The sequence below is a fragment of the Ursus arctos genome, unplaced genomic scaffold, assembly GCF_023065955.2.
Source record: "Ursus arctos isolate Adak ecotype North America unplaced genomic scaffold, UrsArc2.0 scaffold_13, whole genome shotgun sequence".
NCBI classification, from domain to species: domain Eukaryota; kingdom Metazoa; phylum Chordata; class Mammalia; order Carnivora; family Ursidae; genus Ursus; species Ursus arctos.
In genome coordinates, this window is record NW_026622797.1 from 44,477,195 (window position 1) to 44,493,099 (window position 15,905).

At 38.9% G+C, this 15,905-nt stretch overlaps 1 protein-coding gene across 2 annotated transcripts in view; it reads left to right on the forward strand.

Moving 5' to 3' along the window:
• FRK (fyn related Src family tyrosine kinase) overlaps positions 1 to 15,905 on the forward strand; it is a 137,841-nt gene that overhangs the window by 103,790 nt on the left and 18,146 nt on the right. For both annotated transcript variants that reach the window (XM_044380340.3, XM_026489246.4), the window contains one exon: positions 15,002 to 15,165. In XM_044380340.3, the coding sequence (XP_044236275.1) occupies positions 15,002 to 15,165 (164 nt within the window). The remainder of the gene's footprint in view (positions 1 to 15,001; positions 15,166 to 15,905) is intronic.

Here is a 15,905-nt window from a genome sequence, read left to right on the forward strand (position 1 = left end):
TAATTTTCAACTGTGTATTTAAAATGATATATGCATATCAGCTACTTTATAACTATTTTTCAGCATTGCATCAATCACGAAGTCATTTCTAATGCATTTTAGAAACGTGCTTTGCATTATGTTATTAGAAACTTTGGCACAGGAGCTACAACCTGAGAACGTATTCTGTTGTCTTAAAAGCCTACGTGTGGCAGGTACTAAATTTATTTTCCTATTTGTGTTAGCAGGACAGGGACTTTCGTTAAGCCCCTTCTTTCTGCAGAACTAGATCCTTATCACCTTCAGATGCTTTTAAAAATGTTTTGCTAGAAGTAAAACATGAAGGAGGCAAAAGCATAAAAGGAGAAAAACAAAAATTATATTCCTATTTTTATATAATTTTAGTAAGCATCATTTTCTATATATCTCTTATGTGTATAATCCTGAAAAATGATAACCCAGGCCTTCAGGAACTTGTGATTCATTCATTCATTCATTCATTCATTCAATACTTATTTAATGCCCACTATGTGCGGTTAGTATTCAGAGGGCTGAGCTACAATGGCAAACAGTCTCTGACCTCATGAAGTATGTAGTCTAGTTGGCAGTGGGAGGTAAGTGTCAACTAAATCTAAAAGGCACACGCACATAGGAAAGATATCTATATATTTGCTGTGTTACTCTGGTTTCTACAAGAGTAAGCAAACATTGAAATCAAGGAAAACGCATTGTTTTACTAAACGGAATAATGATGGTTTGGAGTAGAAATGAAAATTGCTTTCTTGCATTGGCAATTTGAAAGAAATCGGAAGCAGAATTTTATGCGAAGAATATCTAGGCTGGGAAGATGAGGTCGTCAGAACCTCAGTTGGATTCTCCCTTTAAAGGTATTAAAGTTTATGATTATGAGCTCTGTAGCCTTGTTTTTGGGGTTTGAATTCTTCCTCTTATACAGTGTGGCTTTTGGCAAATCACTCAGCCTCTCTGTGCCTCAGTTCCCTCTTCAGCAAAATGAAGATTAAATATAGTATCTACCTGGGCACCTGGGTGGCTCAGTCAGTTGAGTGTCTGCCTTTGGCTCAGGTCATGATCCCAGGGTCCTGGGATCCAGACCCACATCGGGCTCCCTGCTCAGTGGGGGGTGGAGGAGTGCGGAGTCTGCTTCCCGTCCCCCCTCCCCATGGCTCATGCTCTCTCCCTCTCAAATAATAAATAAAATCTTAAAAAATATATAGTATCTACCTCTTGGTGCTATTCTTTGGATTAGATGAATTAACATAGTACAGGAAAGGTACTTGGGACATTGCCTGGCACAAAGCAAGCAATATATTTGCCATTGTCATTAGCATTCAGACCTGAGCAATAATGAGCCTTTAGATTACGTGGCCCATCGTGGCAGCTTGCTGTCATGGGATAACAAAGGGACCATGAAACTATGTTGATTGCTGTGTGGGATGGACCTAAGAAGATACTGGTTTTGTTCTTTTCTCTTTAAAATTTGTGGTGTAGTTTCAGCATTTTGTTTTGTTAGTTTTGGTAATTTCGGTTGTGAAAAACAAGGGTTAGGTACGATAATGGCACTGCTATCAGGGGTGGGAGGGATGCCCAGTGAATAGGGTAGGATCTCAAGTATCAAGCACATTTATCATCACATATAAATACGTATAACCCATCATGTTTCCCTCGATGGGCTTTTGTCACTATGCTGAACCCCCAGATTTTCACGTTTCATCTAACTGTTTAAGTTTGTGTCTTAGTTTTCTCTTTCAGAAAGTTGAAATCATAATTTTTCTCCACCACATTCAAATGTTGCAATGACTATATTTATTTCTATAAAGCTCCTTGCTAGAACAGTAGAATTAGAGCATTTGAACTGAAAAGGACTTTCAGATCATCTAGTCAAAGCACTCGTTTTATAATTGAAGGAATTGGAGGTCAGATAGCTAAGTAACTCAGCCACGGTAATACAAGTAGGTGTGAGTAATGTGTAGCTACCTTTAAAATCGGATCTTCTGACATCTTTTAAATGTTACTCAGAAATCATGCTGCTTTCTTTAAAATGCCCTCTGTTAGTCAGTTTTTACCTCTAAAATTCAGTGGTTTACTCATTTGCATGAGGACTGTTGGTTGGTTGTACTTGGCGAGGCTCTGTCGGTCGTACCAGGCCTACGTTCAGCTCCATGTATCTTTCATTCTGGGACTCAGGACAGGGGAGCAGCGGTGGCTTTCTGGGGGAAGGCACTCTCAGGGTGGAGAGCAGAAGCTGGGGGGAGAGCAAAGAAGAGGAGGGCAAACTATTCAGACTGTTTAAAGCTTCTGCTAGGAAAATAATAATAATAATAAAGCTTCTGCCAGGATGTGCCATAGGTTGTGGTTGCCCCCATTCCAAAGGAATCACACAGCCACATCTGAAGTCAGTGAGATGGGGAAGGATGTTACACCTGTTGGAAGCCATGGCAAAGGCCAAGAAAGAATGATTCATTGACATACCTTATGTAAATAAATGCAATCAAAGGGCTCAGAATCCAGTAGAAGAGGTACACTGTAAATATTGAAGGGGTTCAGGACAGGTCCCCCCCTCCCCCCCGCCCCCAGTGTTCCACTTTGGCATGTGGGTTGTTGAGCTGATGGCACTCGAGACACTTCGGGCTCAAGAGAAACTTTTGTCCCTCCCTTAAGCACACAGAAGAATCTAAATTAGGGCCTTTCCACAATACGGGTTATTAACAAAGGTACTTTTTATCTGGGTGACGCATCTGTATGGCAGGGCAAACACCTAATTACTAAACATCTGCTCTTCTTATCAGCCTGTGAAGTACATTTCTTTCCTCTGAAATCCCAGACCCCTACCCCCTTCTCTTTAGTTCAGTTCAGAATGACATTTAGACCTCATTTAGCTTGGCTGTCTTTGGAATTTCCATGTCTGCATGAATTCCCCATATGTATGCTGATATTAAATTTGTTTTTCTCCTGTTAATCTGTCTCATGTCAATTTGATTCTTAGTCCAGCTGGAAGGACCTTTGAGAGGATAGGAATTCTTGCCCCCCAACAATATATGGGAGTAACACTGTGGAATGAATTCAATAGTAGAAGTCAATGTACAGAAGGACCAAGTGAGCCACTCTGCTTGCTTAGACCAAGAGGCTTAACAGAAGAGGAGATGCCTGGGCTGGGCCTTAAAAAATGAATCTGTCTCTAATACATAGATAGAATGGCATTCTAGTTGGGGTTAATAGTTTGTACAAATGCACAGAAACAGGAAACAGTGTAGTGCATTTAGGAAACTGCAGATAAGTGTTAAAAACTTGAAGATAGGGTGTAGCAGGAAACTGTCTTGAGGCGTCTGAACTTAGGTGATGGGAAACACTTGAAAAGCTATCGAAAGGAGAATGATGAGTTCAGATTTAGGTTTTAGAAGACTACTGGGGTGACTGTGGCAGAAGGACAGTGATTCTGAAGACAGGGAGAGCAGCATCTGAGCCTCCTGCAGTAGTCCAGGAGAGAGAAATTGAAGGGCACTTCACAAGGTGGTGGTGGTGGGGAGTACGGATTGGCAGGCATAATGCTCCGTAAGAGATGAGAAGTCTGGAGGGGAGAGGAAACCAGGGTGACCCCCAAATCTCTAGTTTAACTGACTGGGTTTCAGGATGGCAGTGCCATTCACTGAGATAGAGTATTCCAGCTGGGGAGGAAACTTGGGAGGTAAGATCATGTGAATTAAAATTTCGACTTGGTACCTTTGAGATGCCTGAGGGATCTAGAAGGCAAGAGTGAGGGCAGCATTGTAGAGAGGGTCACCAATACTCATTATAGTCATCAGAACCTAGATGTCTGCAGTAACACCAAAAACGGGTTGTGACAGATGATATGATGGGGTTAGAACCAATGTTGAAGGAGCAGATGGAGATGGAGCAGTGAGAATGAGAAAGTATAATCATGGTATTAGATGGAGTACAATGTTTCAAGGAGGGAACGTGCAACCTATGTTTCCCTTTAAAAGATGTCAATTGCAGAAATAGGCCTTATCTGCAACATTATCATCATCTCGTGATTCAAGAGCGGCAATACATTTACTTGCTTCCGGAGCTGTGATCACTGCCTTTTGGGAGCTGCTTGAAAATACTGTTTGACAATCGAGGGAGACAGTTGGTGTAAAGATCAGTTGGTATAAGAGTGTGGGATTCAGAGTTTCATCACCCGCTTTTGAATCATAGCACTAATATTTATCTGCTTTGTATCCAGGGGCAAATTACTTAATCTCTCTGTACACTTTAGTTTCTCCTCTGTAATATGATGAAAATAATACCCATATCCTACAGGATTGTTAGCAGGATTAAATAAAATATTACATAAAAAAACACTGAGCACACTGCTTGCTTAAGGCAGGTGCTCAGTAATGATCCAATTGCATTTTGTTATTATGCATAAAGAGTGCTGCCTTTTGTTCAGAAAGATGGAGGTGTTGGCCCACCTTGCACTGGAACATGTGCCTTGAACTTTTTCCGGGAGTCGTGATGGCTCATGCTGAGTATTCACAGTTGTTCACCTGCTGCACCTCGGAGCTAGTGAGTCGTCAGGAAGATGGTTGGCCAGCCTTCCAAGTGCAGCCTGGGACTAGGGGATGGTTTGTCTTTATGTGAAGTGTTTACCTGAATGTGACCTGAACTATGGGAGCACTGAGCGATGACAAAGGAAGTGTAACCAGACAGAGCCTTGTGTAACCGTCATCAAATACTTACCTGAAATAAACAGCGGGAACATATCTTATATCACGGGTCCTCATTCAATACAAAGTTCTAAGAATGAGAGCTATTGCCTCTTGGAAATGTGAATGAATAATGAGCAAATCACCAATAGTTGTCATGCGTATGTAAAAACAATAAAAAAAAGTGGAAGGAGACGATATTCTGCTATGAAAATAAATCAGCTAATACATGAGGAAGTCCTTTGTATTTTTGCAAGAAGATAAAAATTGATTTCAAAGTATTTTAATTATCATTCATTACATTCCACGGTGACTTTCATGTTCACTCCGTTCATTATGTCTGCTAGTTACTGAAAGTGGGTAGGGAGACAGAGGAGGAGTTCAGGGCCAGAGTTCTCCAGCATGGGGAAAGCTTCCTGAGAGTTTTGACGAGGAGGGGACAGAAAGATGCCATTCAAAAAGCTTTGAGATCTAAAACATTCTCCTGAGAAACCAGTAAATTATTACTTGGTTAAAACAAACAAAACCAGGAATGAGGAAATAAGAGATTGAAAGTTTTGCTGTTCCTACTATCATTCGTTGACACTCCAGAAGGCTGGAGTTGACTTCCAGCCCTGCAAACAACTAGAAGTTTATTTCAGAACTCGGGCCTTTGTTTTTCCCCTCAGTAAAGGAGGGATTGGGACTAAATCACCTTTAAAATTTCTTCTTGTTCACGTATCACATTCTCTTTGTTGGTAAGACTAGTAGAATTTGTAAAGACTGTCTAGTCTAATATTGTTCTTTCTGAGGAATCTTTTACAGCTTGAAAAGCAGCTGCAAACCTCCCATGGACAGAAACCCCAGAGAACTAGCCTATTCCATTGCTGGGCAGTTCATTCCTTAGGAATTTCTTCTTAGGTTCGGTAGATGCACCATTTCTTTGATTATCATTTCATATGTGCATGTGTTTGCTTACTTCTACAAAAGGTTTTAAGTTGGTAAAATACAGCTAAACATAAAAAAGACAAAATCAATGAAAAAGAAAAGAGAAATAGATTTTGCTGAGCCTCTAATGGGAGATAATTATCACAGTTTAGAAATCAGTTTAGCCAAGGATTCTCTGGCAGATAAGGCAAAAAGGGAAGCACGTTGTACTTCTCGCTGGCTTCCGTGGGAGGAGATGCGTTCTCATTTTAAGCATTAAGTTCAAAGAGAAATGGGGGTCTCAAAGACTGCCGAGTATCAGAATGGACAGTCTTTCGCTGAATGGGTGAACCTTGTCTTACAGAGTTAATTCTTACATGGCTTCTCTAAAGAAGCTGGAAACATTGTGTATTTGTTTTTATTTTAAAGTCACTGTACCTTTATTACTGTTGGTTAGGAAAACAGGGAGTAAAATACTCACAGATCTGCCAGTCTTTTCATGTTGGCAAATGTAATCATCTTTGCCCTTATGCAATTATGGTTTTCACAGAGAACCTCAGCTGGCTTCCCTTAGCGGTAAAGGGCCCCGGGATATGGGAGCTGCCAGACACATCCTCATGTTTGCAATTATACTATTCTCTTAATTTTGTATCCCACTTATTTCCTTAACACATTATGTTTTTTCTTGTTACTACATAATTTTTATGATTATATTTTTAACTCTCAGTTTTCAGATTTACTACAATTTAACAGTCATTTAGCGCTGTAAAAATGCTGCAGTGAACATCCTTATACATACTGCTTTTCCTCTTTTGGATGATGAACTGCGTTTAGTTTCCCATATAAATGCTTTTATTGAATTTCATGTTGGAAATGGACCCACATTAATGGACATGATAAGAGCCACCCCTTTGCAATGTGTCGGTGTATTTATATTACGAATGCTGCTGCTGCTATTACTCATTGCATTTTCTGTGTTTCTTTTTCCTTTTCTTTCTTTCTTTTTCTTTTTTTTCCCGTTCTTTGTTTCCTTTATGAGGTCCTACATGAGAAATTTCTGTCTCATTTCAATTCCAGGGATAGTTGTGGTTTTTTTTGTTTTGTTTTGTTTTGCTTTTGCTTTTGTTTTTGAGTAACGTTAATGTTACTATGTTCTTCAGGGAATCAGGTAACTGGATGTGTTTCCCTCAGGCCTATGAGCTGCCAGAAATGTAGAGAGCCAAATCGTTGGCATACATCTAGCAAACCTGGATTGGAATGTAAAGAATACCTTACATAAAGCATACCGGCCTTGTTCCTAGAGGGTCGTCCTTCCCTTAACCTTTTGTCCTCTTTCCTTTACCCACTTATTCTAAGTTTTCTTTTATTTTGATAATTTATGCAAGCCTTTGAGTCTTTCTGGAACAAAGCAGGGATAGAGCTAAATAAATGCATGTCAATATTTGGATTATTTCCTTAGGGTAAGTTTTGAAAAGTGGAAGCACTGGCTCTCATGTCACATTAAATCTTAGACCAGTGAAAGATTTTCTGTAGGAAACTGAGATAATATAATCCAAGCATGTAAATTCCTGGTGATTTATTGCAGATGTAATACTGAGTGAGATGTTAGAGTCCCGAGAGGAATAAAGAGTCAAGTTGTTTCATGGAGACTTTCTCTGCAATATTAGTTGCTGCAAATGCCGTTTTCATGTGAAACTGTGGGAGATACTTCCCGGTTATCTAGCATAATATTCAATGTTACAGTTATGTACTATTAATTAAAGAGATACTCATTTCTTTTCTTTTTTTCTTTTTCTCCTTTTTTATTTTTAAGTTTCAGCATGTGAAGGTTTTTTTTGTTTTGTTTTTTGTTTTTTGTTTTTAGTTGGCTCTCCACCCAATGTGGGGCTTGAACTCACAACCTTGAGATCAAGAGTTGCACGCTCTAAGGACTGAGGCAGCCAGGTGCCCTTAGATATTCATCTTCTTAAGATAACACATGTATAAGCAGTAAAATTGACATTCTGTCCTGAAAATATAAGAGCCAGCTTTGATCGGGAGTTGGTTTACTTTTAGAGAGAGTCAGACAATATAGGGGTCTTGAGGATAAGATCAACATTTTTCTCAAAAATGTCATTCATTAAGTATTTGTACAGTATATGGTTCAGGCTCATGATTTCTGTGCTATATAATATGGGACAGACTGTCGACTTTTGTGTATAAGGGTAACTGATTATATCGTCTTTGACTTATAAAGGTAGCTAGTGATTGGATGTGTCCTCAAATAGAGTTTTTACTAAGTTTTTTTTGAGTCAGCTAATGAAAACATTCTCTTAATCGGTCTTCACTTAGCCTGCCAGTTTAATAGAGTTACTGACCAATGTCCACAGCACTCTCAAATATGCCTGGCTGGAAGGCAGGTGACCAAGGGGATCCACTAGTTGAAATGTATGCATAAAAATAGTTGTTTGTTCCCTTGGTTGTATTGTGTGTTTTTTCCCAGAAAAAGAGGTAACGACTCTTTTGCATGATACTGCTTTAATATTTTAAGACAGATGTACTTTCTCCTTTCAAAACTATTCACACTAGGATCCTACTATATCTGTTGTAGAACAAAATAGAGTGTAAAACGAGTGTGTGTCTTGAATTGTTTAATGGGAATATAGTAGAATAACTCAATTAAATGTATATTTACTTATTGTTATAGACCAATCTTAGCGTGATTTCTGAGGCAATAGTGTTGGAGGAGTTATGACTATCTTCATAGTAGTTTTGCAAAGTACTAATAAAAAGGAGTTTACAAGTGCAGGAGCTCTCTTATGCAGAATTAATAGCAGTTTCTTCACTTAATACATTTGGTGCCCACTATGTTATGTAGCCATCATGTGCAAAGAGTGGAAAATTTTACTTTGGAAGTGGCTCTCTTTTGTTGACAAAGCTATTTGATAATACTGATATTCTAATATAGTACTCATCCATTGCACATTTAGATATATCTATCATCCTTTGTGAATAATGACACTCAAACTATCCCTATGGGGATATATAGATAAGATCATTATTCTCATTTTCTAGATAAGGAAACTGAAATGAAATTCCTTGCCTAAGGTCAAAGAACAAATCACTGGCAGAATAAGATTAGGGCAGTGAGTTCTTGATTTTCAATCCTTTGTTCAATCATCTAAGTCATAGTGTTATACTCAGTATGGGAACAGATTATTATCAGTCAAGAGGAATAAGACTGTGCCCAGATGATGCCAGAAGATCAGCTGAAAAATGAAAATCGACTCAATCAACCATTTGTTTATCTATAAAATGCCAAGCTACTCATTTCGCTGATATTTTTCACTGAGCTACTAGCTTGCCTTTGTGTCTTGCAGACATAGTCTCTAACATTACGTTCATATTGTATCCTAAATCTCATTTCTGGAGGTTCTGTCTTTTAAAAATCTAATTTTGGAATATCTTGGAATTCATAATGATTTGATATGCACTGAATACTATGTTAGTGATGTGGTAAAATGGGGACAGAACTCCTTGAAAGCTCACAGCACTTCCTCCTACAGCAAACACTTTTCTTACCAGCACAGATGATATAAAGTAAGAACCCCCCCCTTAGGAGAAAGCTGGACTCTGTATCTGCTGTCGACCACTTAGAAAAGCATTGGAGTCTGGCAAACAGGACTGCAATCATAAGATTCCATCCCTATCACAGAGATTCCCCCAGAATTAGTTACTCTGGAAGCGAAGGGGGCCAAATAATCACGTGACCTGTGTCACAGCCCTTACGGAAGTTCATGGGAGAAATCGTTGAATTCTTTCAACATTTAACATTCAGACCTTTATTGTACTCCTCCTACATGCTTACCTACATCTCTGCAATATATCCTGATTCTTCGACATGTTCCGGTAGATTAATCTGTTGACAGGTGAAACATTTTCCCCTAGGTCAAACAGCATAAATGAGAGTCAAGATGTAAACTCAGGATGCCTGGCCTTTTAGCTAAATTCATTCAATCATGATGCTCCTGAGTTTGTTGATGGATGGTTCCATTATATTTTATAGTTAGCCTTATGGTTTTTGCCAATGAACTACTAGAATGCTTAATTAGTCTGAACTCAGTCATTCACAATAAGAATGGCACAAACATTATGATTCTCTTTTATAGTCTGTAGACCTCGAAGTAGGTTTGGTACAATAATAAAGATCACAGCGAGCCAGAAAAGGAATAGAAAATTCATTTCTCCCTAGTTCTCAGACCCCCTCAATTCAACCTTTGTTAGGAATGACAACTTGAAAATGTCTGGACTCACTACTAACAGTTTAAGACCACTTTTAAAAAAACAATCATATATTTTGGATTTGATTACTCAAGAATACAATATTAAAAGTGCCTTCTTCCTGACTAAAATGTATTGAATTTCCCTGATGTAGCTTCTGTGGTCTAATTTGTACATCATATATGTAGAGAGAGGGGGAGAGGGAGAGGTACATATATACATAGACACATAGATATATAGATAGTCTTTCAGTCTTATTTAGGTTGAAAACTTGAATGAACCAAATATAAATATCCATGCTGTCAGTTAGAGATGGAGTAGTTATTTCTGTGCTATGCTGCAGAAATTAAAAAAAAAAAAAAAATATATATATATATATATATATATATATATATATATATACATACATATATATAAATTTGAATGACTATCCTCTCATAGTATCTATGTTCTGGGGCTAAGTGTATTTTCCTCCCTTTAAAAATAAAACTCCAGGGAAGTTTGTCTTGAAATATTTGTGTATTGACCTATTTAATTTTGCAGTGGACATTTCAGCAGCTTACATTTCACTTCAAATTCAAGAGTTGGTGAATCATCTTCCATTCATGTAGCAGATGTTTCTGTTAGTTGTTACTCTGTGCTGAGCTCTGATTAGATAGTGGGTCAAAAGAGCAGAGCCCCTGCCATCAGGGAGCTGCCTCTATTGAGATAAGTAGTTTCACAGTTAAACTGGGTGATAGGAGGGAGATAGAGAGGGCTGCATTCGGTAGGGTGGGTGGAGAGGGATGGTTCTGAGGAATTAAACTGAGATCTGAAAGAAGGGGCCAGCTTTGAGAAGATTCAGATTCGTAGGGAAAGCATCCAAGTGGTGTCCAACACTCTGAGGGGAGAATGACTTAAGTTATTTTTTTAAATTTTTTTTTTTAAAGATTTTATTTATTTATTTGACAGAGATAGAGACAGCCAGCGAGAGAGGGAACACAAGCAGGGGGAGTGGGAGAGGAAGAAGCAGGCTCATAGCGGAAGAGCCTGATGTGGGGCTCGATCCCATAATGCCGGGATCACGCCCTGAGCCAAAGGCAGACGCTTAACCACTGTGCCACCCAGGCGCCCCTATTTTTTTTTAATTTTTAAAAAATATTTTATTTACTTATTTGTCAGAGAGAGAGAGAGAGCACAAGCAGGGGGAGTGTGAGGCAGAGGGAGAAGCAGGCTCTCCACCAAGCAAGGAGCCCGATGTGGGCCTCAATCCCAGGACCCTGGTATCATGACCTGAGCCAGAGGCAAATGCTTAACGGACTGAGGCACCCAGGCGTCCCATTACTTAAGTTTTTGAAAGGACTACAGCAAGTAATGGGAATTCAGGGAGAGAAAACAACAGCCATCAGAAATGTTTGATTACTAAGATGGAAACAATTGGAAATTTGGAGATTTCTTAAAGCCTGCTCTTTTATTTTAATGGTGGGGAAACTGAGGCCTGGTGAGATTGATGTGTTTTTGGTCATATACAAGTTAAATTGTAACCTGGGTCTCCCATTTCCAGATTTACTGCTTTTTCTATTACACAAAATTACTTTTATTGTGCTTGAGAACTCTGAATGTATTGCAGAGTATTGGTTTTTACAGTTGAGAGTTGAAACCTGTACAGAGTTGGCAAACATTTATTTAGGCTTTCTTTATAATCAATAACAGTTGCCAAAGCCGTATCAGTCATTGTGATTTGCATCCCTTATTAAGAAAATTACAGGGAGTCCTTTAACTCTTCAGTCATTTATTGATTTTAGTTTCCAGCTTGGAAATCTTTAGGTCTTTTGTGGTGCATCAAAAAGGAATTCCTGTTTATGGTTATTTTCCACACACTCCCCTTCAGTTTGAAACCAGATATTGTCCATCTTGTGTAAAAGAGGGGAATTTTTTTTATTGCTTGCAATCATTTCCAATTATAATCCTATCAGCTTGCTAGACATCTCAGCTATAATCTATGTACTTTTCTGTTTGATAAATGGCAAAGCTTGAATTTTCAGGCCAATCATTTATATAAATTGCAGGTATGCTTTCTGTTTAGCTACCTTTCTACTTCTAATATTTTTATTACTTTGTGGAGAAATGAATTGGGCTGATACTGTTGACAGCTCTCCTTAATTTTTCTGTTAGCCTTTTAATCCATATATAGGAATTATTATGAGTTTAGCACTACATCCTGATAAAACCCTTCCATTTGGTGATGATTATACAGGGCAACTAACATTGTCCCAAGAGTCACGGTCAGTGGGAATGGTAACTTGACAGATCAGACAGTATGAGAGTATGTTGCAGATCCTTCAAAAATTGTAACTTAAGGGGCACCTGGGTGGCTCAGTCATTAAGTGTCTGCCTTTGTCTCAGGGCGTGATCCCGGCATTCTGGGATCAAGCCCCGCATCAGGCTCCCTCCGCTGGGAGCCTGCTTCTTCCTCTCCCACTCCCCCTGCTTGTGTTCCCTCTCTCACTGGCTGTCTCTCTCTCTGCCAAATAAATAAATAAAATCTTTAAAAAAAATTGTGATTTAAGAATCTTATATGGCTTTTGGAGAATCGCAATGTCCTCCCACCCTCTGTATTATAAAAAACTAAAATATTTTTCTGTATGCAGATGATGTGATTCTTTTTTTCAGCTTTATTGAGGAAAAATTGAGAAAATTGTAAGGTACTTAAAGTGTACAATGTGATGATTTGATATACGTATACTTTGTGAAATGATTACTCCCACTGAGTTAATTAACACATTCATCACCTCACATATTTACCTTTTTTTTGGTAAGAGAACATTGAAGTTCTTTAAAAAAAATAGATTTTATTTATTTATTTGACAGAGAGAGAGAGCGCACATGTGTGTGTGCACAAGCGGGGGGAGTGGCAGAGGGAAAAGGAGAAGCAGACTCCCGCTGAGCAGGGAGCCCAACGCAGGGCTCCATCCCAGGACTCTGGGATCATGACCTGAGCTGAAGGCAGACGCTTAACCCCACTGAGCCACAAAAGCGCCCCTAAAAAAATTGTTTTAAATGGATGTGTGACATATGTAACAAAAGTACACAATTTATAAGAGTTTGGTTTGATGAACATTCAGAAGGTGAATATGTCCATGTAAACCAGCCCCCAGTCAAGAAAGAGAATCATACCTACATGCCAGTCTGACTCCAAATGTCAATAGTTTTGCTAGTTTTTAAATAATAGTTTTAAATAACATTTGTGAGATTCATTCATGTTGATGTGTGCATTTATAGTTTGTTTATTTACATATCTGTATGGTATTCCCTGGACAAACACCATAATTTCTCAGTCTCTTCTACAGTTGATGGACATTTGGATTGTTTCCAGGTTTAGACTCTTACAAACAATGCTGCTAAGCATTCCTGTACATGTGTTGTGGTGCATATGTTGTGCCTTTTGTTGGTTACATACGTTGGAGTGGAATTACTATACCACAGATAATTATGTTCAACTTTAGTAGATCCTGACAGTTTTCTAAAGTGATTATGAAAATTACACTTCCATCATCTGTGTATGAGATTTCCAGTTACCCTACTTCCTTGGCACCACTTGCTATTGTGTTTTTTATTTTAGCCGTTGTGGGGTACGCTGATTATTCTGTGAGGAAAACATTGTCCTCACCAGCATTGTGCCCTCAGGACATCTCCACGCTGGGATTGAGCTGTCTTCTACTCAGTCTTCTTTCCATTCATGAGAGCATTGTTCCAGCTTGACTGATGACTGGAACACAAGTTTCTATATTTAGCTGGGAATTCAGAGTATCTCTATCCCTGGTAAATGCTGCTCAATGCTCACCAATAACTTTGCTAAATGAAAGACAAGCTTATGGAATGCACTGGACAGTATTCTGAATGCAAGTGCTTTAAAAAAGCGCCCTATTCAAACTAATTTAAGTAAAAAAGTTGACTGATTCTTTTAGCTGAGAAGCCAAGCTTTGTGGGCTCCAGGGGCTAACCTTCGCTTTCCAGTTGAAGGAAAGAGCTTCTGAGGCAAGCTCTTTCTCTGCCTGGGGGCAAGATTTTGCCAGGCGCTGGGAAACTCCAGCCTTTAAACAGAAACCAAACCAAAACAAAAGCCATAACAACAGACTGTTTCCTGTTTTCCTAGAGCTCTCTAGCACAAGTCCTGGAATTGAGTCTTCTTGGCTCTGATTGTCGGTTCCTTGGCGCAGGGTGGGCACCAGTGCCTCTGAACCACATGCTGTTAGAGGAGCAATGATTCTCTGAAGAAAATTGGGGTGCAATTACCAGAGAAAGGGAGGATGGTTGGTGGCAGGCAAAAGCAACAAAATATCTACTCTAAGTCAGATGATTTGAAAAAGGGTGTGCAGTCTGTTTATTGCTTTAGCTGTTTCAGGACTTGGCCTTGGATCAAGCAATAGTGCTGGAAAGTTGTATACATGGATTGCATTATTTGGGGCCCTGTAGAATTGCTTTTATTGAACTGTGCTTGGACATTCTGTTACCGGCCTGCATTTAGAGACGGTATAATGAGCTGCCCTGCAGAATTCCTTATATTATTGTCGGGTAGTACTGAGGACACTGTTTTATTCTATTTCCGCTTTATAGGATATCGTGGGAGAAAATTCTCCGTGGTGTCTGTACCAGGAAGAGTTGAACTGTTTCTAAACAACTTTTGTGATTTTATCTTATGGTTTTTCTGAAACTGATAATGATTCCTTCTTTGCATTGCTAGTTTGATAGATGAACTTTTTTTTTAAGTGAGCTCTATGCCCAGTGGCGGCTTGAACTCACGACCCCGAGATCAAGAGTTGCATGCTCTACCGACCAAGCCAACCAGGCGCCCCTAGAATAACAGAGTCAATTTTATGGCTTGTTTTAATCAAGTCCAATAGGCCTCAAAGGCTAGGTTTTTTAGTGGTGACCTCACTCCTTTATTTTTGTTTTATATTTCCTTTAAAATGTGATTTCCCAATTCTTTTTCCTTTTTATTCTGCTGTATATCTTTTGTAAACTTCCTGAAGTCTTTTCTGAGACCAAGTTGCAAAATAAGTAGAACTTAGGAAAATGTTATTCCATGCATTGAAACTATCACCGCAAAATAATCAAATCTGCTTGGCTTTGGCAAGAAGTGTATTAATAGGACTTATTTTGGGTTCCAGTTTTAGATGAAAAGGTTGTGAAACACTACAGAATCAGAAGACTGGATGAAGGAGGGTTTTTCCTTACCCAGAGAAGAACCTTTGCATCGTTGAATGAATTTGTAGACTACTACACCAAGACAAGTAATGGCCTGTGTGTCCAGCTGGGAAAACCATGTGTAAAGGTGAAATGCTTTTAAGCTGTCTTCATTTTAAAGTTAACTTTTCTCCTTCAGATATTGGAGTATCTCTCATGTGATCTGTCTGTTCAGGAAAAAAAAATACCATTCGATTACCTGAGGCATGGATAGACAAACTATGGCCTATGAGCCCATACTGTCCCACTCTTATTTTTTAAATACTAAATTTTATTGGAACATGGGCATACGCGTTCATTTACAAGTTGTCTTTGATTTTTCTCTGTACTAGCAGAGTTTAATAGTTGCAACAGAAACCTCATGGCCCACAAAGACTGAAATATTTACTATCTCATTCTTTTCAGAAAAAGTTTGCCAACCCCTGACCTAAGGCACTCACTAAAGGCAGAAAACATTCATCCTTTGCACTAGGAAATTAATCTGGTATCCTGCCACTGGAGCGCTTAATGATATGGCTCGAGGGAAAAAAAAGTGGTGCCCAAATATAATTCTTACTTAGATCTGTATTCAAGAATATTAATATGAAATTACTAGACTCATTATCTGGTTGAGTTGTCCGCATAGAGATGTCATTTAACTAACTGTTCTAACAGTTTGACCAGACCAAACAACATTTATACATCTGTCATTATTCTGCATCTATCTACATCTATCATTATTCAGTTGTTGCATGTGTTACCTCCACTTATTTAAAGTTGTGTAGTGGTCTTGCACTGTCATGGGGCAAAACCTCAGCTCCTCATCAGAGTTTAGGTCTCATGTCCTGT